The 27,614-nt window shown below is 43.8% G+C and overlaps 1 protein-coding gene across 1 annotated transcript in view; it reads right to left on the bottom strand.

The window, feature by feature from the left end:
• Window positions 1-244: 244 nt before the first annotated feature.
• EXOSC9 (exosome component 9) overlaps window positions 245-27,614 on the bottom strand; it is a 39,050-nt gene continuing 11,680 nt past the window's right edge. Inside the window, exons 4-11 of the mRNA XM_082247964.1 lie at window positions 25,699-25,801; window positions 22,925-23,062; window positions 15,157-15,239; window positions 13,486-13,618; window positions 7,566-7,654; window positions 7,340-7,486; window positions 5,578-5,753; window positions 245-322 (exon numbers count right to left, since the gene is read on the bottom strand). Coding sequence (XP_082104090.1) covers window positions 252-322; window positions 5,578-5,753; window positions 7,340-7,486; window positions 7,566-7,654; window positions 13,486-13,618; window positions 15,157-15,239; window positions 22,925-23,062; window positions 25,699-25,801 — 940 coding nt within the window. The 3' untranslated portion in view covers window positions 245-251. The remainder of the gene's footprint in view (window positions 323-5,577; window positions 5,754-7,339; window positions 7,487-7,565; window positions 7,655-13,485; window positions 13,619-15,156; window positions 15,240-22,924; window positions 23,063-25,698; window positions 25,802-27,614) is intronic.

The following is a 27,614-nucleotide window of genomic DNA, read 5'->3' as shown; positions in this document are numbered from 1 at the left end:
CTACAAGCTTTAGATACATATGCCACAAGGAATGTAATGAGCCAATCACAGCAGATAGGACAAGACGTCAATTGAATTCAAAATGTCACGTGTACATAGAGATAAAATACTGACAGCCACATTAATACTTGGTGGGATAAGTGTAGGCAAAATAAAGTCGGGTCAATTATATAATCATTATTGTACAGGATTTTTATAGTGCCAACTGTTTGCAGAGAGCGTTCCAAACAAATGACCAATGATACCTTTTTTCATTGTGCCCCAGGTTGTAGTATAATCACTTCCTCCTCTTCACTGTCGTCAGATACCATGACAACATCAGCTGCAACACACAGCATAAAATCAATACATAGTGAACATTTAGCAACAGTAAGGCAAGGTTAAAGTGGTTTTAAAAACAAAACCAACAATGTCATATTGCAGCTTACCAATCAGATGTGACAGCTGCATATGCTTTTTTTTTTTTTTTTTTTTTTTTTTTTTAGGCACCCCCCCCCCTTGTTTTAACTTGAGCTGGCCAGTAACACACCTCCTGTATTAGAGTGCCTCCACTTCACAGATGAAGGAGCACAGGGGACACCTTTGGACAGCAGCATTGTTAATTTGGGAGGAGGGGGAGAAATGGATACACTAACAGATTTAGATACACCAACAAATTGAAGCTGAAGTCCAGCGAACACTTTCTAAGCAGTTACAGCAAACAGTTTTTTCCATTATGGGATAAAGGTTTTACAAAAATGAAAGCTGATCATTGTAAGCACCCCCTGTCAGTAGTAAAGGGTTTGTCTCTACCCTCTGATACAAAAAGCTTGTTGATTTGAAAAAAAAAAAAAAAAAAAAACGGACTTACTCACTGAATCACCAGGTTAAAATAAAAGAAAGCTTAAAAAAGAAAACTAATGCAACCATCACATCTAAGAATTGGTATTCTGCAATAAAATAAAGGGTTTGCTTTTAGGATTAATACTGCTTTAAAGCAAACAGACAGCCACTTTTCACCAAAATGTCTATTCTCCCCTCCTCTTTTCACAAATGCAGCTTTAAAAAAAAAAAAATGATCTATATATCTATCGATCTCTCTCTCAACAATAACACCACCACCCACTATAATAATAATATACATATATACACACACACACACACACACACACACACACACCAATCAGCCACAACATTATGACCACTGACAGGTAAAGTGAATTAACATTGATTATCTCCTTGCAATGGCATCTGAAAGTGGGAGGATATTAGACAGCAAGTGAAGCTGAAATCTGAAATAATGTGAGCCACCACTTGCACAAGGCTCTGAACAGGGACTTGGAGGCTAGCGGTCTCTGAATGAACACTCACTGCCAAGGCAGAAACCTAGTCTTTTATAGTCCAGACTGGAGTGCCACTGAGTATATCTGGAACAAAGCTTTCCCTTTCAGTAGCAAGCAAAGCATGCCTATGAGAGAAGGGCTTTCTGGCCTTCAGTTGTTATGGATTCAGCGCATGTCCTGTCCCTCGGGATATGCGTATAAAATAGTAAAGCCACGAAAAGTCAGTGACTGAAGCAGGATGCAACATGGGAGAGAGATGGTCCAGTAGGGCCCACAGTGAGTTTGCTAGGAGTCCAACTATGACCAAGAACTACATAAGTTAGTTACAACAGATTCCCAAGCATGAATCATCAAATTTACAGAAACACTCTTCTGTTCTGCTTAGGGGAAGAAAAGCTCTTGCCTGGATGTACACATCCTATTTAAGTATGAGGATGCATCAGAAAGAGCTTGGTTGCTTTGAGTGCTTTCCAAGACTTTAAGGGGGTTGATTTACCAAAACTGGAGAATGCAATATCTGGCATAGCTCTGCATAAAAACTAGGGATGCACCGATCCGATATTCGGATCGAATATCGGCGCCGATATGGCCATTTTAGATGGATCGGGGGATCGGTAACATTGACCGATCCACTGGCCGGTCCAGTTTTTGCTTGGTAACGGCTCAGCCATCCCTTACTAGGTGCAGTAGTAGTATGGGATGGGATCCGCTACTTCCTGTATAGGGCCGGCTCACAGGCGGAGTGATATCAGATGCACTCCGCCTGTGAATGGAGGAGCCACACACATGAAGCAGCTGATTTGCTCTGTACTGCAGCCGCTTGCTTTGTGTGTAGCTCCGGTTTGGTTCCAGTATCGGTATCGGCGATTTCACAACGCCAGATATCGGGTCCAAAAAAGTTGGATCGGTGCATCCCTAATAAAACCAAATCAACTTCCTGGGTTTTTTTTCCCACAATTTGAACAAGCTGAAGTAAGAAGCCCAGTGGCTACCATACACAGCTGCACCAGATTTTGCACTCTCCAGTTTTAGTAAATCAACTATGATACCATTAGGGCCCTTTCACACACGGAGTCCGTCAGATAGACTCTGTTTTTCTAAGCAAGGGGATTGATCTGCCGATCCCCCGCTGAGCAGGAGGATGACAGCTGTGTCTCTGCACTGTGTGCGGAGACACAGCTGTCAGGTCCCCATGCATCTCTATAGGGGAATCGAATGGGAACGGACTGTCTGTTCTCATCCGATCTGCTGGACGGATGGAAAATAGGGTTTCCATCCGTCCAGATTTGACGGATTGGATGTCAGCAGACATGTCTCGGCTGACATCCGATTCCCCATAGAGATGCATGGGGGTGACTGTTTAGATCCGCCAAAAAAACTGACAGGCGGATCTGAACGGTCCGCCTGTGTAAAAGGGCGCTCAAGCTCTGAAAATTGCGGCATCCAGCTGAGCAGGACATGCTTTGCTGAGCTCCTACAAGGCACAGGCTGCAACACAACTGGGGACCATGAAGCCTCGCAGCCCCCCCCAACAGGAGCACTTACACAAGCATAGAGCAAGGATGGAGAAACGGCTCAATATTCACCTTTTGGCATACCCAGACTTTAGGGACTGGGCTCTGCCGCATAGGGATGAATCCTGGAAAATTGCCACTGCCATTGAGCACCAAGGCTCAACAGAGAAAAGCAGTTAAAGTAGAAACTCACACATCAAAGCAAAAAAAAAAAAAAAGTTCCATCAGCAGAGAGAGAGTTCCTTTTCCTACAGGCAGCAGTAAAAAAAAAACAACAGGCAATACATGAAGGGGGAAGGGTTATATGCTAGGTGGTGTAAAATCATTGCTATTAGTCAGTGTCCAGTCATCCAGAGGTGGAGCATAACACAACAATCTAAGAATTAACTCTCCTGTAAACTGGGATGTAAGATTAAAAAAAATATACCTTTTGTCTGCAATTCCTCCTCAAAAAAAAAAAAAAAAAAAAAAGTGCACTGATTGGCAAGTAAATGTGCCTGTGGCTTCATAGCTGTATATCTGCAATGTCAATCTAAGGCACTGCTGCTGGCTGCTAGTCTCAGATTTGTAAGACTTGGTAATACCACTGTTATGGTACACATGGTTCTTTTATAGAGGCTCTGACATTGGAAAGGAAAGTCCTGCATTTACTAGGATGGTCCCCCTCCACACAAAAAGATGCAGTGCAAACTAAGGCATGGCGATTCATTAAGTTTAAAATATCAGCTGCAAAAATACAATTGACTTAATCCTTTGCACTCGGCTTGCCTTTTTTTGGCCATAGCTTTAAAACTTCAGTTCCTCTTCAAATGAACATCTCTAAGGGCTCATGCACACTTGTGGTCAACGCAAGGTAGTAGTTAATCCATCTGAACAGAGCACATAAATCTGTAGTGTTTACTTCTGTCTCTCAAACGCTCCAAGTGTCATTTTTCTCTGGTGCTTCGTTCCTTTGTTATCAAGCATGAGTCAATCCTAAGAAGTTTTCCAGACACGCGATAAGTGAGAACTTTCGACACATGAGATAAAATGTTTTGGGGAGGAGAGCTCAGCACAGATTGTCTATTCAGAACACAGTGTGTGCGTGCGTGCGCTCCTTTCTTCCAATCAGATTTCACGCAGTCTTAGACCTCTGACTTCAGCCCTCCACCCCCTCTCTCCGATACTGAAAAATGCAGAGGAATTTAATCAAAAATCAGCACTTTACTGCAGATTAGAGCTGCACGATTCTGGCCAAAATGAGAATCACGATTTTTTTGCTTGGAATAAAGATCACGATTCTCTGTGTAACATCTTTTACATTATAAAAAAAAATTGGGATAACTTTATGGTTTTGTTTTATTTATTTTTTTATTCATTAAAGTGTATTAATTGCGTTTGAAAGACTTTGCAAATACAGTGTGACATAAAAATTTACAACAATCACCATTTTATTCTGCAGGGTCTCTGCTAAAAAAAATATATAAATGTTTGGGGGTTCTAACTACTTTTCTAGGAAAAATAAACTGATTTAACTTGCAAGCAACAAGTGTAGGAAAAAAGGTTTAGTCTTTAAGAGGTTAAACTGATGGAAAGAAAAGATACAATGTAATCATTTGTGTTTACAGTTCAGTGGGAGACTAATGCTGATAGGCTTTTGCGGGAGGCTCTTTTTTTGACAGCTGCTCCCTCACAGCTATGTAAAGAATCGAGCAATCGTCAGGGGGAGTGAATCGCGATCTCGATTCTGTTACGATTAATCGTGCAGCTCTACTGCAGATACAGAGATGACACATCCTCCTACAATACTGCAAGTTTTAACTTGTTTATCATCTGAGGCTATTCATTTAACTGGGTATAGGAGAGGGTTTACAACCACTTTAAGCTGCAAAGGCAGCTGGACAGGAATGCACACGTGCTGAGAGAGATGCGCCTTGCTTCATATCAATGGGGCCGCACCGCAACCGTGTACAGTGCATGTGGCTGCGACGTTGTGGTCCAAGCTCTACAGTGTTCAAACAGGCAATGAGAAGGCCACAGAATACCTCCTTAGCATTCAACCACCTCAAAGCAATCCATTGCAGATAGCTTTTCAGAGGGATGACATGGTCTGTTGCAAGTGTAAACCTTACAATCACATTCAGACTGTTAACAAGCAAATAGGCAGATATACACTTTGCATAGGATGCTGGGCTTCTAATAAAAGAGTTACGGAATGCCTATATTACATCCATTAAAAAAAAAAAAAAAAAAAAAAAAAAAAACAATTTAAAATACTATAAATTACAATATCACACGCATTGTTCTTGAGCATATTATACACACACATTATATATATATATATATATATATATATATACACATACACACACACACACACACACACACAGTGATCCGTAAAGTAAAAAATATTTAAATAGAATTTTACTCCTGACTGCATAACAGATATTGGTGGACTAGCCCTTTAATACTGCGAGTCTGTAGGACAGTGTGCAACGATTTTCACACTAATAACCTTGTGTTCACTATGTTCACTATGATAAAAGGTCTATAGGATTTTTTAAGCCACTAGATAAACATACTAGCCGTTTCACTTATTTTACACACATACAGTAGCCCATGCAGCAAAACAGTGATTATTGAACAACAATGCATAGCATCCAGTCTTCACCTTCAGATTAGAGGATATCAGAACAGATCCTATACATTACTCTACTTGCAAATGACACTAGGATCTAGACCAATAATTCTGATAAACTCACCTTTTGAATTTTTCTTTGTAGCCCCTGCAGTAACAGTGTTGTTCTCTATCAACAGGACTGTTTCCACTTCATCTTCATCCTCCTCTTCTTCGGATTCCTCCAACTCTCCCCATGCATTTCCTGCGCCCTCTCCAATCTGAGCAGTGCCAGCAGCCCAAACAACCGGCTTTCCGTTGCTAATGAAAAAAGGCTAAGAATAACAACGCCCTCTCAAATAAATGCTATGATTATCCATTTCAAGTAGAGATGGGTTGAGTTTGATCTCAAGGCAAGTCTTTTGCTACTTTCTTGGATACCAGTCAGAAGATCTCTCAACCTGCATGGTTTTGAAAGGCAGAGGTCAAGTCCCCTTTTGAAACATAAAAAAATCTGGAGCCATTATTCCACTTTTAAGTGGATGATTATTGCTTACATTACACAGACCTGTGGGAATGTTAAATTTAATCTGCACCACCACCCACAAACCATACCCTACCTAATCCAACCCAGGATTCAAGAAAAAGAAAAATCTAAAAGCCTCAAATCTTTATCCAAATCCATTCAGATGTGAAACCTAGTCTATCTTCTGGACTGCAGACTGGAAGGGCCCTTTTCGTGTGTGCACATCCCTGCCTGGCTGAGGTGGACACTGGGCTGTCCAATGGCAGGTTTCTCTATGGCTCCCACAGACTCACTTGCAGTGTGAGGATATCACAAAAAGGGGTGGCACAAAACTGGTCAGCAGGGGGTCAGGTCTCCAGAACTGGGTAAACAGCCCACATCTCTATAGGAGGGACAGCAAGTTTAAAGAGGTTGTAAACCGAGAAAAAATTTTTTTCTCTTCTTTACATCCTGAAAGAGAAACCCATAATGAGCTAGTATGCATCGCATAGTAGCTCATTATGAAATACTTACCTTAGAACGAGCCCCCGCCGTGCCGTCCGCTTACCTGTATGACGGGCGACATGTATAGTCGCCCGTCTTCCGGGATCGCGGCATCCGGCCATCTGATTGGCCGGAGCCGCGGTGACGTCACTCCCGCGCACGCGCGCGGGAGCCGACGGTCACGGCACGGGGCTCTGAAGGAACGGCACGATCTGCCGTTCCTTCAGAGCGCATGCGCCAGTGACGTCACTGGCTGCATTAAAGGTAAATATCTCCTAAACGGTGCATGTTTAGGAGATATTTACAGTACCTATAGGTAAGCCTTAATATAGGCTTACCTATAGGTACAACTTCCTGAGGAGGGTTTACTTCCTCTTTAATGGGCCTGCATTTTACAGCTCATTACAACTGTAGTGAACAGCCTTCGGTATTTCTGCTTATTTTTACAGCACAGAGATAAGTCAGTGACTGAAGGAGAATCTGGGCACATTGATTATTTTTTTCAATGCATTTGTTTTTAGTAGTACTCTAGACCAGTGGTCCTCAACCCTGGCCTACAGGGCCCACTAACAGGTCAGATTTTCAAGATAACTGAAATACATCCCAGGCGATATCATCTGCTGCTCAGTGATTGCAGTACTCTAGTCTGCATCTCCCCAAGGTAATACCTAAAATCTGGCCTGTTAGTGGGCCCTGTAGGCCAGGGTTGAGGACCACTGCTCTAGACCACTAAGCACATTTGTAAATCACATCATTATGCTTTAAAATGTAAAATGTGTCTCTTTTGGAAGCAGCAGTAAAGAAAGACCACACCACTCCTTTATAAAAAGGAGCGTTTAGTGGCAAGTCCATTTTTCCTGCATATCTGCCCAAATGATATATTTGTTACAAAGGATACACATCTAATGGAGGCTCCGATTTACAAATGATTTCTTCAGCTTTGGTCTCTACATCTTTAGTATCTACAGAGATTTTTTCCATCTTTAGAGCAGTTATTTTCTGATCTGGAAGAGACTCTGCAAAGCCAAATTTACCTCCTTCCTTTCTGTAAAAAGACAAAAACCATAAATAATGACATGCACACCATTTAGGTTCCATAATATTCATTGCAAATCTTGGCTCACCTGGCCTTTCGATCATTCTCCAGGGCTTTATGAATCAGTTCCGTAATCTCAGCAACCTTAACGCCAGCTATTTTGCTGCACCTCAGAATCTGTTTGAGAAACAGTAGAACACTAAAAGCACTCACAAACATCAGACGACATGTGACTGGTCTGGCCATTTGGTAACCTGATGTGCAGAGGTACCTGCACGCCAAGCCATAGAATTTTTATTAACAGTATATGACATGATGCACAAAAACCCAAACGTCTGGATTACAAATAACTACATCCTGTGCCCTGTTATATAGATTGTAATGCATTACTGCCAATACTATTCTTCCTATTAGTCTTGAGGTATTATTGTAGTTGGGTACCCATAATTCAAGGATATATTTTTCTGCTTTAAAAATATATGCAACAAAGCATGAAAGCCTCCACCTTTAATGCCATCCCCCGCCCCCCCCCCCTCTCTTCAGCTTTTTGCTGGTCAGACCCAAGCTTCTTTTAGGCCCTCACTCTGTAAGGGCACATATATGCTTTTCTTCTGTGTAACTGCACTTATGGCATTCTATGCCCCCTCCTCCCATGCAACCTCACACCTCAGTTCATCTGCTCCATAATGAAAAAAAAAAAAAAAAAAACAGATAATATACAGGATCGCCCTGTATAAGCACCCATATATGGCTTCTTCCTCCCTCCTCTCTCTATCGTTCATTGATGGACACAGCTCCTTATCTTCTTGACTGTTGAATTATGCTTCCCCCTACAGCAGTGGTTCTTAACCTTGTTGGAGGTACTGAACCCCACCAGTTTCATATGTGCATTCACCGAACCCTTCTTAATTGTAAAAATAAAATATTTTTTAAATTCAAAAAACATAGGCATATATTTAGGTATATATTTATACATAGGTGCACAAAATGAACAAAACCATTAAAGAACAAAACCATTAAGAACAAAGAATAAAACCATTAAAACATGATTTTCACACAAAAACAAAAATATAATAATGAATATTTACTGCAAATTAGTGTGACTTTTGCTGTTGTCTTTCAGAGACCAGTTCAGAAATGACCTCCGCCGAACCCGCAAGACTGACTCACCGAACCCCTGGGGTTCGATCGAACCCAGGTTAAGAACCACTGCCCTACAGGAATAGGACACTAGGCAGGAAAAAGCCTGACTACGCCTATGGGGCAGTCCCAGGGAGTATACTCCCACTCTCAGCTATAGGCATTCAGTTTTTTTTTTTTTACACCTAGTCAGGAGTAAGGAACTAGTTCCTTGCTTGGATCTCTGGTCCTGGCAATTTTTTTCCCTTTTAAAATGCTTTTTCTTCTCTTTGTTATTTTGTTCCTCTGAGAATCTATCAACTGCCAGACCGGGTGACGGACTGGATAATCTAGATCCAGAGGGTCCCCCCAGTCTAACCAGTGAGCGCGTGCAGGCCTCAGCTCTGCTAGGTCAGCCAGGACATAGCCCCACTGGACGGGGGCTGGCCTGCGAGATAAAAGTCTCACAAGGGCGCATACGACCTGGCCTCAGCCTGAGTCGCAGCATTCCACCTGACTGACAGCCCCCCCCCCCCTATTCTGATGGAGCAGTGGTCTGTCAGGAGCGGTGCCCAGCCTGTTCCTGGTATGGTAAGTCGCTGTCCCCCCTCTAACTCTGGAGGTTTTTGGGGTGGACGTGGGCCCCTCCCCGGGACGGTTGGACCCCCGGGTTCCCCTTCTTCCCAGGCAGCTTCCCCCCTTCTTGGTGTCCTCTGCAGACTTAAAACCCCCCCTCCCATGGGGTGGCCATACCTTTTAGGTCGGCATGGGGGGAAATTGCGCCCCGGGCGACCAGACAATCGACCTTTGGGGGGGGGGCTGTAGCCGGGGGGCTCCTGCTAGGGCCACCCTTCCTGCTGGAATCATGTTCAGTGCTCATCCCCTAGTGCTGACTCCTGGATCTCTCTCTTCCTGATAGCTGCATTGCGTGCAGTTTGCCTGGTACTGCGAGTGCCTGATCAGTGGTGGTGAGTCTTTGTGGGGTTTTCTCGCCCTCGCTCTGCTATAGCAGTAATAGTGCTCTGTGCTGGACCCTGCGGTACTGCCAGCGTGGTGGGGGTGTCTATCAGTGTTATACACTTTGTGTGGGGCCGCCTCTTCTCTAATGGAGTCCCTGGAGCACATTTCCCTACCTGATCCCCTCTCAGAGGCTGCCGGGCCCTCTGGGTCCCACTAATCCCCCGACAGTGGTCCTGGAGTCCTTAGTGTCCAAGGTGGATTTGGTCCTGGGAAAGACGGGCGAGCAAAAAGCGTCCACCGCCTTCACCTGCTTCATCTGTCCCATCAGATCCTGAATCTGATTCGGCTGCTGCGGATCTGAGTTACACTTCTGGGTCTGCGTGCATGCACCCCAAGTGTTTAGATAGTGAGGAGGATTCCTTTGCTCCTCTAGCCACGCATGAAAAGGCGCTGGTGGATGCACTGACTGTGTCAGTGCGTGAAACTTTAAAGCTGGAGGATGCGGCTGATGCTGCGTCGGAGGTGCTGGTCCCTTTTGGCACCCACAGGCCCTCCAAGGTGGTGAGGGTGTTCCCCTTTCCCCACCTACTTTGATAATACCGTCATTGGTGCTGTCTGTTCTTCAGAAACCTCCCTTTGAAAGTCTTCGGGAGGTTCCCCTGCTTACAGTGTCCCAGAAGGTGGCCTTTTTGGTGGCCATTACTTCTGCGCACAGGGTGTGGGAGCTGGTGTTGTTCTCTTGTCATTCACCTTTTCTCTGTGAAAACACCAGGTAAAGTGGTTCTTCGTTCCTGTCCATCATTCCTTTCAAAGGTCGTCTCTGATTTAAATTTGAATGAAGACATTGTGTTGCCTTCCCTATGTCCCAGGCCTGAACAACCTAAAGAAGTTGCCTTGCATTCCGTGGATGTGATTAGGGCAATCAGGGTACCTGGCAGCTACAGAGTCTTTTCGGAAGTCAGACTCACTATTTGGACCTCGAAAAGGGTTGGCTGCTCCTGCTGCGACCATTTCCAGATGGATCAGACAGACAGTGATTCAGGCCTATTCAATTAAGGCCTCTTTCACACTATCCGTCCGTTGGATGGATTCCGTTTTTCTCAGCGGGGGATCGAGCCGCCGATCCCCCGCTGAGCAGGAGGATGACAGCTGTGTCTCCGCGGATCGGATCGGGTCGGATGTCAGCAGACATGTCTCCGCTGCCATCCGATGCCCCATAGAAATGCATGAGGGGACCGTTCAGATCCGCCAAAAAAACGAACAGGCGGATCTGAACGGTCCGCCTGTGTGAAAGGGGCCTAAGGGTCAGGGTCCTCCTTTCCCAGTTAAGACGAACTCTACTCAGGCGATTAGTGCCTCCTGGGCCTTCCGTCATCAGGCGTCAGTGCTGCAGGTTTGCAAGGCGGCCAGCTGGTCGTCTGTGCACACTTTCAAAGTTTTATAAGGTGGAAGTATTGGCATCTGCGGATGCTTGTTTTGGCCACAAGGTTTTGCAGGCTCCTATTTAGAGGACCTGGTCATCTTTGAGGGTGTTTTGTTTTTTTCAGGTGAGCTCCAGTTGTTTATGGTTGAGCTCCATGTTATCTGGTTGGCTACGGTTTAGCTTTGGGAATTTTCTCTTGCGGTTCCCACCCCTCATATTTGACACTGCTTTGGGACATCCCAACGGTCAAGAAGATAAGGAGCTGTGTCTGTCAATGAACAAATGAGAAAATGGGATTTTTGACTTAACGTAAAATACATTTCTCTAATGCTCATTGACAGACAGTCCCCACCCCTCTGTGGAGTTGGTTTTCTTCTGATACTGCTTGTACCAAAACTGAATGCCTATAGCTGAGAGTGTGAGTATACCCCCTGGGACTGCCCCATAGGCGTAGTCAAGCTTTTTCCTGCCTAGTGTCCTACTCCTGTAGGGGGCAGCATAACTTAACAGTCAAGAAGATAAGGAGCTATGTCAGTCAATGAACAGAGAAATGGATTTTACAGTATGTCAAAAATCCTATTTTAAATATCTATCTATATCATAAGGATACTAAAATACAATTCATGATTTTGGAAGGAAAGGAGATTTTAAATTGAATTTTAACGCTGAGACGGGGAATTTTGGTGGTCCTGTATTTGGCTCCATCCATCTTCCCATCAATTTTAACCATCTTCCCTGTCCCTGCTGAAGAAAAGCAGGCCCAAACCATGATGCTGCCACCACTACGTTTGACAGTGGGGATGGTGTGTTCAGGGTGATGAGCTGTGTTGCTTTTACGCCAAACATAACATTTTCAATTGTTGCCAAAAAGATAGATTTTGGTTTCATCTGACCAGAGCACCTTCTTCCACATGTTTGTTGTGTCTCCCAGGTGGCTTGTGGCAAACTTTAAACAACTTTTTTTTTATGGATACCTTTAAGAAATGGCTTTTTGCCACTCTTCCACAAAGGCCAGATTTGTGCAGTATACGACTGATTGTTGTCCTATGGACAGAGTGTCCCACCTCAGCTGTAGATCTCTGCAGTGATCATGGGCCTCTTGGCTGCATCTCTGATCAGTCTTCTCCTTGTATGAGCTGAAGGTTTAGAGGGACGGCCAGGTCTTCGTAGATTTGCAGTGGTCTGATACTCCTTCCATTTCAATATTACCGCTTGCACAGTGCTCCTTGGGATGTTTAAAGCTTGGGAAATCTTTTTGTATCCAATCTGGCTTTAAACTTCTCCACAACAGTATCTCGGACCTGCCTGGTGTGTTCCTTGTTCTTCATGATGCTCTCTGCGCTTTAAAACGGACCTCTGAGACTATCACAGTGCAGGTGCATTTATACGGAGACTTGATTACACAAGTCAACAGGTGGATTCTATTTATCATGATTAGTCATTTAGGTCAACATTGGATCATTCAGAGATCCTCACTGAACTTCTGGAGAGAGTTTGCTGCACTGAAAGTAAAAGTGGCTGAATAATTTTGCACGCCCAATTTTTCAGTTTTTTATTTAACAAAGTTTGAAATATCCAATAAATTTCGTTCCACTTCATGATTGTGTCCCACTTGTTGTTGATTCTTCACAAAAAAATGACAGTTTTATATCTTTATGTTTGAATCCTGAAATGTGGCAAAAGGTCGCAAAGTTCAAAGGGGCAAGGCACTGTATATGGGTCCTTTCCTCTCCATGACACTATGTATAACCACACATAGGCCCCTTCCTCCCCATGCCTATGTTTAAGACCGCTCATGAGCCGCCTCCTTCTCATGTTCCCCACAAAATAGTACATATACAGGCCCCTTCCACCACATGCCCCTATAGGGAGGGCACATATATAGCCCCCCCTTTCTGCCACGCTCCCGCATAAAAACACACATGTTAAACTTCCTCCCTATGTAAACATATAAATCACTTCTCCCCCATACCCCAAATATCAAAGCACATATATTGATCCTTTCTTATGGCCTTATTAAAAAGCACACATGGTCACCTTCCTTCCCATATAAAAGCACATATATGATATATAACCCCCCTGCCCCCATGTGAAATAAAACATATGGGGCTTTGAAAAAAAAAAAAGAAGATGGGGGGGGGGGGAAGAGCTAGCATATGTTTTATATTTATCTTACATGGATTTAAAATATATCAAATATTTAGCCAAGCCAACTACAACATTTACCAAGCACTATTTATTTTCCCTCAGCCAGCATTTCTATAATAGCTCTAGGAAATCAAAAGGATTAAGATGATTTAGATTACACAGCCTAACGAGAACATGGTGTTCAGCAGCTTTATACCCGAATTTGGAAAGCTGCTCATCAGTAAAACTAGTAACAAATATTAGAACTACTTCATATAACACAGGACATTGTGATAATTTGTTATCTTTGCAGTTGCCAGTAAAATTAAATCAACCAGCCTACTGAAGGATGTGAGATCACTGAACAAATCAATATCACCTGTTCTTTGAGCAGCATGATTCCCCCACTTGATTGGATAGTACAAAGCTCTCTGTGCTTGTTCATTGCGATCACCAGAAGGCCATCCATGACCCGTTCCTCACGTTCACTGGGATCCACCAATAAATATGTGCTATATGCAAAATAAACGAAAGTGAACACGTAAATCTTACTACATATAGCAAGCTATGAATTTTAAATAGAAAATTATAACAAAGTTACTAGTTTAAATAAAAGCAAGGCTTTTACCCAATTTGTACATATTTAGCCAACATAGCTACAAACATTTGCAATGTATTTAAACAAACACAATAGCTTATGGAACCTACAGTATGACCAAGTTTTACATGAACAATAGGAATAATAATAATAAAAAAAAAAAAAAACAATGGGGGCATGACCACTCAAATCGATTACATACTTGGGCATTAATTATTATATATAGGCATCGATCGTTGATAGATAAAATCTTCACAAAAATGTGTGGTTATACTTGCACACTCTTCTGTTATAAACAAGCAAGAGCCTGAAGAGTGATTAAAAAGCAGCAGTAAAAGGCTTACCTCGGCTATACCTTGACCAAGCACATTTATAAACCAATTAAAAGAACTTCAGAGGACATTGCAGGCTCCACATCGTGGCCTACATTTTATGAATAGGCCATAAAACACAGGTGTGGTATGGAGTAGCTTAGTGGAGTATAGCAGAGAGTGGATAGGGTTATCTGCTCTCCTTTAAAAATTGGCCCCTAAAGTGTAATAAAAACCACCAAAGCTTAAAGAGGTTGCAAACCTCATCAAAAAAATAAATAGAAACCTAAAAGACAAAGGCATAATGAGCTAGTATGCTATACCCGGTCTTCCTTCCGGGTTCCCGTCCTCCGGCCATCTGATTGGCCAGAGCCACGATGACGTCACTCCCGCGTATGTGCGCAGGAGCCGCCATCCACTGCACAGGGCTCTAAAGGAGCAGCTGTATAAACATGCACACGCCCTTATCCCTGTGTAAAAATACAAACATATGGAGCACCTTCCTCCCAATGCCCCCAAGAAAATCCATACATATATAAAATTGAACCTTTTTTTTTTTTTTACATAAAGTATACACGTGCCCCTTCCTCTCCATGCTCCCATGTAAAAGCACACAATGGCCCTCTCTCCTCGTGTCCCAGTGTACAAGCACACAAAAGAAAAAAGGGGGCCTGTGGCTCATTTACATATAATGTAAAAGTATACATTTCCACCCAATGCTCTCAAAATAAAAACCTAAAAGACAAAGGCATAATGAGCTAGTATGCTATACCCAGTCTTCCTTCTGGTTTCGCATCCTGCGGGCCATCTGATTGGCGGGAGCCACAATGAGGTCACTCCCACGGATGCGAGTGGGAGCCGCCGTTATGCAAAGTAAATATCCCCTAAACGGTGCATGTTTAGGAGATATTTACAGTACCTATAGGTAAGCCTCATCATAGGCTTACCTATAGGTACAAGTTGTAGAGGAAGCTTTACTTACTCTTTAAAAAGGAAGATTATACAGAGCCATGTCGAAAGATTACTTTGTCAGAACAAATTGCAGAGAACCACAAAAGCACACTTTATGGTCAGAAACAAAGGTTTAAGCTGGCCTAAAAAAAGGGAACATAATTGTATTTTCTATTCTTCCATTTCTTACCCTTGCTGGAAAAAGGCAAAGCTGACACAAATAGGCATGTGATGGATGCTCAGTGGAACAGGTTCCCGTTCTTCTAGGGAATACTAAGCAAAATAAGAAAAAAAAAATGATTTTAAATTACACATTAAAATCGCTTAAATGGAACCCAATAGTGTGTAAGCCCATACAAAAGTTATGTCTAGACCAAACCTGCACTTTACCCACAAACTCCAAATCACTCTAGTCCAGATCACACAGAGCTACAATGGTCTCCCCACCTCGATGTGAACAGCACTACAGCCTTACCAATCACAGGGGAGGAAGGGAATAGGTTGCATATTTCCTCATTAACACAAGTATTGGTTACTTTAAAGTGATTGAAAATTCTAGTTTTTTTTTTTCTATAAAAATAACAGAACAGCCAGGATCCTTCTCTTCTTGGGTTCCTCTTTTTTTAATTTTTTATTTATGTGAATCAAATGCATAGGAAAGAGTCAAAACATTTGTGCAGACATGAAGGAGAACATTTAACAGAAATATAGTAAACTGCATGTAAACTGTCATATTCTGTGTGTTCCAGGTGAGATTAGTTTTTCAGAAAAAGAGCAGAAAGGTGGGAGGGGGATGGGTAAGAAGAAGGAAAGAAGGAAGGGCAAAGTAAAGGTTGAAAATATGAAAGGGGGGGGGGGGGGGAGGAATTGGAACATGATGGGGATAGGTACAGGGGGTAGATGGGTAAGGAGGGAGAAGAAAAAAATAAAAAAGGAGGGGGGGGGGGTGGGAGTGTGGGGAAGGTACACAAGTTAGCTGCCTGTCCTAGAGTGTAAAGGAGTAAAGGGTTAATCGCCACAGAAATCTCCTTGTGTTTTCCCTTCTTCCGAGTGGATGAAGATGTTCCAACTAGAGTAGACCAAGTTTTGATACAAGTCTCTCTTCTATTTTGGGAGGATAACACCAGGTCTTCTAGGGCGTTAATATTTCTAACTGTATGTAGCCACATGGCGATAGAGGGGGTCAGTGCTTTTCTGGGAGAGGCCAATGCAGGCCTTGGCAGCATTAAGCAAATGGTGTAAGACCGAGGTTTTGTATAGTTTAAGAGGAATTAGAGTGCAATATAACAAGAAGGCAGGGTCCTCTGGGATTAAAAAAATCTGTAAACTTCTGTGAGATTCGTCGCACCGCTTTCCAATATCGTTGTAGCTTAGGGCAGCTCCAGAAGATATGGAGCTTAGTCCCCGACTTTCTTGGCATCTCAAGCAGCAGGCCGAGGCCTCCAGAAAGTATTTGCCTAGGGTTGTCAGGGTATAGTACCAATGATTCAACAATTTGGAATTGGTTTCTTGCATATGGGTGCAGATGGATGACTTCAAAGGTGGATAATATTTTTTGCCATTGGGCGGGCATGAATGATCTATTGAGGATCTTTTCCCATTTAGAAATACCGGGTATCGTATCATAACCTGATGGGACAATGATTAAGGAATACATCTTGGAGAAGGTACGTGGGAGAGGGGTAGCGTCCGAACAATATTCTTCAAAAATAGTTTTCCGATGGCAAAAAGGAGATGTGGGGCCCAGAGTGTTAAAGAAATGTCGGAGCTGGAGTGCTTGCCAAGAGGTCATCTTGTATCTCCCCTGGGGGATGGGGTCAGTCAAAATGTGCTACGAGGGTCAGGTCTTTGTTTCCAAAAAATTAGAGGCCTGAAAGCAGCCCACTCCATTAAAGTGCGGAATGTCACTGACTCGCAAACCGGGGGGGGGGGGGGGGGGGGGGTGGACAGGGTTCCACAAGATGGGGAAAAGCGGAGAACAAGGGGAGGAGAGTTCAGGGTTGCTGCACATCATGTGGCAAATGCAGAGAGTAGGACCTATGAAAGGGTGAGACTTGAGGGGGGGTGGGAGAGCCTCTTAGTACCAGGGCGCCCTGTTTAGAGGAATGGGGCTACTGTTCTGTTCTAAGGACATCCACAGTTTAGATTGACCATGTCTGCACCAGTCTATTAGTCTGCTCGGTGGGCTGCGTGGTAATATTTTGCAGAATCCGGGATAGCCACTCCGTCCTGGAATTTAGGCAAGGTCAAAAGCCGTCTACTGAGCCTAGGGCACTTACCGGCCCATATTAATTTAGTAAAGAGAGCATTGGCTTGCCTAAAGGAGGAGGGGATGGAGATCGGTAATGTTTGAAAGAGATAGAGGAACTTTGGCAAGACACTTATCTTAAGGATATTGCAGCGTCCGAACCAGGAGTGTAAGCCTGAAATTCATCCATCCAAGAGGGTGTGTACCGTGCTTAACAGAGGTGGGAAGTTTAACCTGAAGACCTCCGAAGGGTCAGGTGGGATTAAAAAGGTACCAAGGTATTTTAATGCAGACGTTGTCCATTTAAAGGCGAAGTTAAGCTGGAGTGTTTGGCGTAATGTGCAGGGGAATAGCTACTCCCATGGCCTCCGACTTGGAAGAGATTATTTTTAGGTTAGAGATCTCTCCGTATCGGTCAAACTCTTAAGAGATTTGGTAAGGAAATGTGTGGATTCATTAGGGAGAAGAGAAGGTCATTGGCATATGCAGAAATTATGGGTTTGTGCTCATACCTGGATACCAGAAATGTCTGGGTGAGCATGGATGTTGGTCAGGAAGGGTTCTAAGGACAGGGCAGATAGAGGGTACAGCCCTGATGAGTCCCATTTAAAATGTCGAACGGGTCAGAGAAAACTCCATTGGCCTTCACAGAGGCCCGCGGAGATGAGTATATACTTAATATCCAACTGAGTTTTTTTTCGCCCCAAAGCCCATGGCACGAGAGACCACGAACATAAAGTCCCAATTGACCCTGTCAAAGGCCTTCTTCACGTCAGTGCTTAGGAAAACACAAGGAGAGCGTCTTTGTTTGGCTAGGTGAACTAAGTTGAGGACTTTAACAGTGTTATCTCTTGCTTCTCTAGAGGGAATGAAACCCACCTGATCCAGATGAACCAGTCTGGGGAGTAAGGGTTGCAGCCTTGTGGCTGTCAGTTTGGTGAAGAGTTTTAAGTCTGAATTGAGTAAAGAGATCAGCCTATAGCTGCAACATGCTGATGGGTCTTTACCTTCCTTCAGGATGAGTGAGATGTGAGCTTAGTAGGGTTTTGGTATGGAAGGAGGACGACAGGCTGTTGAACAGCTTTAGGATAAAGGGGCATAATAGGGAATGGAGGGTTTTGTAGTACTGAATGGTGAAACCATCCGGACCAGGTGATTTCCCCAATTTGGCGAATTTAATCGCCGTCTGCAATTCTTCCACGGTAAAGGGGGGTCTCAAGATTTCATCCGTCAGGTGAATTAAGGCGCGATGAGTGGTTATAGAAGGAACGGAGTTTGGTGTCGAGGGGATATTGTAAAAGAGATGAGTAGAAGTCGTCCTTAAAAGTATGTGCGATATCCTTTGGTAGAAAACTTTTGTGGCCGTTAAGACTCTAGTATGTGGAATTTAAGAAATGTCTGTTCCCTTAGGGCTCTAGGCAGTACCTTGCCACACTTCTCACCCGATTTATATCTTCGTTTCCGTCACGATTGTAAAGCGGCTTTCGCCTTGAACCGTAAAAGCTCAGAGCTGTCTCCTAAGCTGTGCCAGATCGCGACCCAGAGAGGTGTCAGTAGAGCGATTGTGTCGACGTTCTAAGTTGCAGATATTGGAAAAGAGCTCAGAAATCTTTGCCTCCCTCTCTCTCGATTCGGGAACCATGTTCGCACTCCGCGAATAACTGCTTAGTGTGCGTCACAAATGGTCCCCGGGACACCGTCGGGTGTGTCGTTTGTACGAAAATAGTCCCCGAGTGCCCTAGAGACATTCTTCAGCACAGTGGGGACCTGGAGCAGGCTTTCATAGAGAGAAGCCATCTCCATTCAGAAGTGTGGGACGAACCCCCCCCAGAGATACTCGCAAGGTAACTGGAGCATGGGCAGACCAGGTAACCAGCCCAATAGAAATGTCTAGAATAGAAGAGAAGAGCCGGTGTGGGACTAGAAAGAGGTGAACAGTTGGTGTGGGTATGAAAAAAATAAAAAAATAAATAAAAAAGGTATAGTCTCGCTTTTTGGAATGAAAGACGCGTCAAGCATCGCTCAGTTGTAGGTCCTGTAGTAGCCATGCTATGTGTTTTCTAGAGCCAAGAGGAACTGAGGACCACCCCGAAGGAGGTGCCCAGACCAGGTTCAAGGGGAACATTGAAATCTCCGCCCAGAATCAGACTGCCCTCTGCAAATTCCATTAACTTAAAAAGAGTTTTAAAAAGGAGAAAAGGGATAAGAAAGGTGAAAGGAGGAGGGGGTAAGATGTAGGGAGAGGTTGAGGTGCAGTAAGATATCAGCAGGGGGAAGATTTAGAAAGAAGGGATCTAATGAACCAAAGGGGAACACCCACTACTGGGCCTGTCAGGCTCCCTCAGGTGCAGGCCTATGGAAGGGGGGGGGGGGGGTTGAAGATAGCTCAGAGACGGGCTCTAGGCCAATTCTCCTCTGGAGTCAATCTAGGAAATTATGCAGTAAATAAACTTGGCATAACAAACATGTATGAGATATGAAAAAGTTCCCATAGAACGGGCAGCATTTTACACAACAAAACTTGGTATTGAGATGTTTTTAAGAATATAATTTGTTTAGAAGGGTCTCGATCATGTGTCCCACAGATGGGCCTGACGCACCCCCCTCAGGTGAACGAAGTGTTAGAATACATCATGTTGGGCATGCCAGACAACCCTGCGGACCACACGGGTATCGGGTTCAATAGAGCGAAGCCATCTCGACACCACATCAAAGGCCTCCTCCCCGCGTCCAGAGGCCAAGTGTCCAGAGTGAAGGGGACAATCCCGTTAAAGAAAAAAGAAGCAACATAGGATAAAAAAAGTGAGAAATAAAGATTATGACCATGTGAAACAAGGCAACATAGTACTTAACTGCAGCCGATAACTACGTCCCCCATTGAGAGGGAATGGATGCAGATTCAGGAGAGGCCCAGAGCAGTAGAAACCCAGGCCAGGAGAAAAAAAAAAAGACATATGCCTGCATCAAAGGCTTGGATGGAAGAGGGAGGCCCCTTTGAGGAACTCCCTCTGGTCTGGGATCTCCTCCATACATGCAAAGTCCGGGGCTCCCTGTATCCCGTTTTGACAAATTGAGGAAAAAAAGCCCTCTAGTGGTGAAAGATAGGTTGTTCAGGTTGAGCTATTGTGCAGTGTTCTTGCTGCAGAATGGTCAGGATGCAGGTATAACCAACATCCTTAAGGGGATAAAAAAAATTGAGGAACGTAGCCCTTCAGTACTTACAGAACTGTTCCGTGTAGGTGAGAGTAGTGACAGTATATTAGGAGAAGAATCAGAAACTGCCTGGTAAATGTGACGGGCAGAAAAGTATCAGGAGTGCCAGTGATACATACCGGAGCTCACAGGATGAATGTTGGGGAACTAAAGGATCCACATAGAGAGTCAAGACTCACGGTCTTCAGGTCCTGACAGTCTTCCTGGTGGACAGCGACTTCTCAGGGTGCTGGGCGGTAGCCCAGTACCTTGCATGTTGGCAGCCGAAAGCCTGGATGGGAATGGGATCAGCATCCAGAAAGGTGAACAAGGCCGGCAGGTCCTCTGGGTGGGTGATCGGAAAGGACGAGGAACCCCTCCTCACCGTCAGGGATATAGGAAAGCCCCAGCAGTAAGTGCACCCAAGCTGTCGAGAAGGGGGCACATCAGGGCCCTCCTTTGCAAGGTGGCTCTTGAGAGGTCTGGAAGGACCCTGATGGGCACCCCCGTCAAAATCCAAGGTCCCTGTTTCCCACACCTTACGAAGGATCATTTCTTTGTGTGCATAAAGGTGCAGGCGACAACCAACATCACAAGGTCTTTCCACATCCGTTGAGCGGGGGCCGAGGGCTCTATGAACTCTGTCAAACTCCAGGTCTTGAGGAGGGATGTCGGTGGCCAGACGTTAAGGATAACACCGTGGGTTGCATAGAGTCCAGGCCTGTGGCTTCGGGTAATCCCCGCAGCCGCAAGTTATTTCAGCAGCTGCAATCTTCCAGTTCAATATGCAGCTGGATGCTTGAGACGTTGGCAGATTGAGAGGCCTGGGTCTGTTCAAGTAGTAGGACCCTGAATTTCAGAGCAGATAGGGATTATTTCCCCATAGGTAAGCCTGTCTGATAGGTTTTGTACCTCCTCCAGAGCCTACCGCTTGCAGGTCTCTATGATGTGCCTCCATGGCCTTCTTCGTGGGCAAGGCCAGAAGCAGGGTTTTGATGTCTAGGTCTCCCATCTCCAACATCATGGCTGTTGGTGTGTCGGGTGTCTCGGTGAGCGTAAAGGGAGGGAATCTGGAAACCCTGACATTGATTCTGAGTTGTTAAGAGTCAACTGTAGAGGCCGGTGGTTCCTCTATTGGGGAGGCGGCGTGTCGAGCTCCACATGGGCCTGCCTTCTGTGCCTGGGATATTGAAGGATGGGAACCGGGGAAGTACTGTTGTATTTCAGAGCGGGGAGATGCTCTGTGCAGGCTTCTCACTTTCTTCCTTCTAGTTGTGCTCATGCCAGGGAAATGACTGGTGCCGCTGGGCTGGACCCCCCCTAATCTTGCTCTCTCCTCACAGGCTGTGACTGACACAGGAGCCAATGGCTCCCACTGCAGCCATCTAGGTCCTATGAAGAATGCAGTGAGAAAAAGCAGGATTCACAGCTCTCGGGCACAGCACTAGAATAAGAATCTGACTCAGCCAAGCATAGGGGACCTGGTCAAAGGAGGTTTTTTTTTTTTTTTACCCTAATGCTTAAAATGCATTGATGAATGCAAAACTGCACACCTTTCTGTCTTTAGAACCACTAGATTGGTATCACAAAATGTTAACTCTCTGAGACTTAAACGCCTCAAAATTAAGAGAGGTGATCCCTTCAGCTGGGCATCACAATAAATACTCTTTTGATTAGTGACATAAGGAAAACTGAATACACGTCAACGTTTAGTTAAAAGTCCACATATAACCCTTTTAATTAATTTTATATAGATTATATAGAACACCTAATTAAACCCCAGGAGGTTATGCACTTCAAATTTACAGTTCTTCAGGCTCCAACATTGTCTGTAGATTCATTTAACTGCCTTTATATACAGTAGAACTAAACTAGCAAAGATTTTGCACATTTGTACAGCACCAAGTCTTCTCAAGACAACACTTCAGACGACTTTCTTTATATAACAAATATAGTAGTTACAAATATACAATCCACTGATTGAGCTATTCAAAAGTGATGAGACAGGGACAGTAAGACTGGGTAGGAAAGCTAAATGACGCTGGATGTCCTTAAGCCAGAAAATATGCCATGCTCTGACTGACTTGTTGCAGATTTGAATGCACACTGCGAGAAGCCCACAATGTCCAGTGAAATCAGAGTAAGCTATGTCAGTCCACTAAAGAAGCCTGTACCACCACTATGCAAGACTGAAGGTAAGGCTGAAATCCAGTTTTAGTGAAGGCATGCTAAATTTCCAGATGCAGTCATGTGACTTCAGTGCAGAACAGTATGCATCGCATACTAGCTCATTATGTCTTTCTCTTTCAGGTTGGATTTTTTTTTTTTTTAATGAGTTTACAACCCCTTTAAGTGCCAATATTTTATACTGTGATTTTATAAGAAATCACTAAACAATATGCATTATTGTTGCATTAATTGTATCTGACTCGGCCTGTAGATATATCTTGAAAACAGAATTATTTTTACATATACGATAAACATTGTAAAATTGTTCCATTACAAAAGTAAAACCCACCACAGTGACCTCTTCTCCCTGGACAGATACATCTGGCCTCCGGAAGTGACAAAGTGCTGCAATAGCTGCTATGCTGGCTGCATCAATTATGTTACCCTCATGATTTAGTAGGTGCAAATCAACCCGAACCTGCCACACCTGCAGGAGAGAGGAGTGTGCAAAACATGAAACATTACAAGAAACTTAAAACAAAAAAGGTTTTCAGATTTCCCTTTTTTTTTTTTAAATAAATAAAAAATAAGCCACTTTTCCCTCACTAGTCACAAGTGAGAACACTTTTCTCCAATACCAGCTATAAAACTCATCATCAATCTGACAGCATGTGATATATGTCCGTGCAGAGCTTAAAAAAAAAAAAAAAAAAAAAAAAAAGTACCTTTTGAGCAGAAAATAAAAAAAAAAAAAATAAAAAAAACATGCATATGCATTCCAAAGGTCAGAATAAATTAAAGTGATACTAAACACACAATGTTTAATTTACATTGTCCCTTCTATTGCTGTAAGGCTGCATTCACACTTGAGCGTAGCGTTTTACCGCGATTTTCAGGCGTTTTTTGGAGGCAGGCATTGATATCTATCAAAAACGCTGGTAATCAGCCCAAAAAGAAGCTCATGTACTTTTTTCAGCTACAGGAGTTTTGCAAAACACTCAGATGTGAACAGGGGCCATTTAAATGAATGGGGTTTTACTTGTTGGGCATTTTGGAACATTTTTTTTAGCGTTTTTGGAGCTGAAAAACACTCAAAAACGCCCAGGTGTGAATGGAGCCTTAATGAATGATGGCACTGTACTGTATTAAAAAAAAAAAAAAACACATTTAGGTACCTTTTAGTTAATCTATATACAGCTGCTACATGACCCAGATCTTCCCCAGCCTGTCTGCAGGGAAACATGAGCAAGAGGAGCTTCTAGTCCTCTGCTGCTGCTCACATGTTCAAAATGAAAAAAAAAAAAAAGCCTTCGGGATACAGAGTAAAAATAAATAATAAATATCAATAAATGGTTTTAAATCTAAATCTAAACATTTTAAATAACATTTTTGGGCAATAACATGGTGTGGCCGGATTTCTACCAGTCACAGGCTGTGTCACGCCGCTCCAGCCTGTGTCTTAGAATAACGGGGGGGGGGGGGTGAAGTCTCCATTAATCTACATGTAATATCCCCCTCCCATTGCATTTAGCTTGTTAGTGGGCATGGAGGAGGGAGGAAGTGGGCTGTCAATTACCACTGTGTATACACCCATGCGACTATATTCACACAGGCTGCTCAGATGTGATTGGGAGGAAATGTTTAGCATAGAAACTCACTAAAAACTGAGCATGTTCAGAGTCGCCACCACAGCTGCAACATCCCTAGCTGAATTGGGGACATATGAATAGAAGGTGGCGATAGAAAACCTGGTTGATCCTGCTGTTCACTTTTTGCAGAATACAGAAACCAAATCTCATAGAGAGTATAAAAAGCATATAATACACCACTAACTGATAGTTTATCATGTGGGTCTAGTGGCACTTTAATATTCTGGCCAGTAGAATGCATTAACACTCAGGCGCCATACATGCATAAACACGCATACGTTACAGGCATTTTTTTCTGGCAGAAAAGATGCTGCCTATTTTCATAAGCCTGTGTGCACGAGGCCTATATCACAGTACCAAACAACCCGTCATCTTCTTCCTGAACTTGGACAATTTTTTTATTTCGGCATGAATTGCAAACGTATCTTTTCTACCAGTAGGAAAAACCAATCCCTAATTTGTTGGGAAAATATCAGGCACAATTAACAACTTATCGATCGCCCACAGTACATTTACTGGGGGCAGCCAGCACAGACAGACTGGATCACGTACATTTACGTAACCCAGCCTGTTCCAGGTTAGGGGCAAGTAGCACAACACTCCTTCGACTGTGTTTCCACCGGACAGAGTAGATTGCAGATCCCAGTAACCGGCTGCGGAAGTATTTCATGTATAACAGCGGTGTTCCCTATGAGTGATGCAGTGATTGACCCACAGCTATTACATAGTACCTGGGCCAATAATAGCACCCTGTACTATGGGATTACTTGTAGCCAATCACAGACATTATAAAGTAACCCATTTGTGACAGTTCAAAAGATTACTGTTACAACGATCATCATCGTAACAGCAAAGTGTAATATATATATATATATATATATATAAAAATTAATTATCCTTGATAAACCCCCCCCCCCCCTCCCCAAGTGGTACAGTGTTACTGTCATGGAACTGAACTAATTTGATGAGAGTATGTAAAAAGTATGTTTTTTTTTCAAAATTGTTGGTCTGTTTTTGTTTATAGTGCAGTAAAAAAGAAAAAAAACGCAGAGGTGATCAAATACCACCAAAAGAAAGCCATTTGTGGGGAGAAAAAAAAAAGAACATTCATTTTATTAGGGTACATCGCCGCACGTCTGTGCAATTGTCAGTTAAAGTAACGCAGTGCCGTGGGGGCAAACCTGCCGGAGGTGAAGTGGTTAAAGAATTTAGCACAAGGTGCCAGATTAATACCAATAACTGGGAGGTAATTTAAAATGTTCTCTAATTTTGATCAATGTTTTTTTTAAAAATCTCAGTGAAGTTTTTTATTCTGTGCTTTAAAATATATGCAACTTATGAAATATGCTAATAAACATCTCAGCTAGTATTTAAGCCACAGAACCAAGTATCAATTTTCTGGCTTTGGTTTTCCCATACACATTACCACTACTACAAAACAAACACATACCACAAAACGTAACAATCCACCCACCTTCTCTCCGGCCTGAACACAAAGTGACTCAGTGTCAATACACTTGGAATTCCTGAGACATCGTTCCAGCAATCTATTAAGTCTTACCACAAGTTCCGACGGTCTATATTATAAAAAAAAAAAAAAAGTTAGTTTAAGCTGACCATACATTACCAAAGGCTCACTTCAAGTAAAACATGTGCTTTGCTCATGCAAACCAAAGAAAGAGTCATTTAATTACCACCTTACCCAGTAGGATGTAGTCACCCACTGGCTATGTGCACCCATTGGAGCAAAGAAAAGAACAGTATTTCCAGGCACAGAGAATGGTGCTTTAAGTTTGCCTCAGACATCCTGCACTGACATATGGGATAGGTAGAGAGTCCTCAGTCCTGTGTAAGCTCCATATCCTGGAGCTTATGAATGGCTTTCCCTCTTCATTTCTGGTAGCTGAATGGAGCAGTCGGGAAGCAAATTAAAGGGAAGTATGCGCAGCTGAATAGGGGGTGGGTGCTGTGCCAGTCAATTTACTCAGAGAAATGGATTTTACGGCAAGTCAAAAATCCAGTTTTCTCTTTCGTTCATTGACGGACACAGCTCTCCAGGAATCTGAACCATTTGGACATCCCCAAGCAGTGCCAAACATGAGGGGTGGGACAAAAAAAAAAGAAAAAATAATCCCACGGCTAAACCAATAGCCAACCAGGTAAACAGGAGCGCAACAAAAAACTGGAGCCCAACCTGAACAAAACACCCCCAAAAGAAGGAGCAGACCTTCTAAACAGCAGCCTGCAAAACTTTGTGGCCAAAGGAAGCATCTGCAAATGCCAATACATCCACTTTATAGAATTTTGTGAAAGTGTGCACCAATGACCAAGTGGCCATCTTGCAAACCTGTGCCACTAACGCCGAAACACCCAAGAAGCATTAAGCGCAAGTAGAGTGTGCCGTTACAGGGAGAGGAGGAACCCGACACCTGATCGAATAGGCCTGAGTCACTGTCTGTCCGACCTATCTGGAAATGGTCGCAGAAGAAGGACAGCCTTTTTTTGGCCCGTCCGTGAGAACAAACAGCGAGTCTGACCTCCGAAAAGATTCCGTAGCTACCCGAACCACATCCAGGGTACACAACGCAAATTCCTTAGGACGGTTGGGCCTGGGGACACATGAAAGGCAACACAATGTCTTCATTCAAATGGAAGTCAGACACTACCTTGGGAAGGAATGACGAACATGGGCGAAGAACCACCTTATCTTTGTGGACTATCAAGTAGGAAGTACGACAAGATAGCATTGTTAGTTCCAACACCATGTGAGCAGAGGTGATAGCCACCAAAAAGGCCACCTTCTGGGACAGCGTAAGCAGAGGAATCTCCCGAATATTCTCAAAGGGAGGCTTCTGGAGAACTGAAAGCACCAAGTTCAGATCCCATGGCAGAAAAAGGAGACCGCACCGGTGGAGTCTGATGATGGAACCCTTGAACGAAAAGGTACGCACCAGAGAGTGTGTGGCCAGGGGGGGTCGCTGAAAGAAGACAGCCAAGGCTGACACCTAGCCCTTGATACTCAAGGCCAACTTCTGCTCAACACCTTGTTGAAGGAAGGTTTAAAAACCGAGCCAACGAAAAGGAACGGGGGTGAACACCAATCAACTCACACTACGAAATTTACGCTTTCCACATAAGATGTTAAGGCCCGTACACACGTACCGATCGTCGTCATACAAACGTTGGCGGACGAAAGATCTGCCGATTGTACGCTTGTTAGTATGGTGCCTCCGACAGCTGTCTGCGCACATTCTGCGGACAAGAGTCTTTCTTGCAAACATAAAAATTTTTGTATGCCGACACCAGAACGGACGATTGTTCGCCTGTCAGTACAGAAATCAGCCGACAGACCGCAGATTTGCAAGACTGGGCATGCTCAGAAAAGAAAAA

Source organism: Pelophylax lessonae, assembly GCF_965119305.1.
Source record: "Pelophylax lessonae genome assembly, chromosome: 1".
NCBI classification, from domain to species: Eukaryota; Metazoa; Chordata; class Amphibia; order Anura; family Ranidae; genus Pelophylax; species Pelophylax lessonae.
This window is presented reverse-complemented; position numbering and strand designations above follow the sequence as displayed.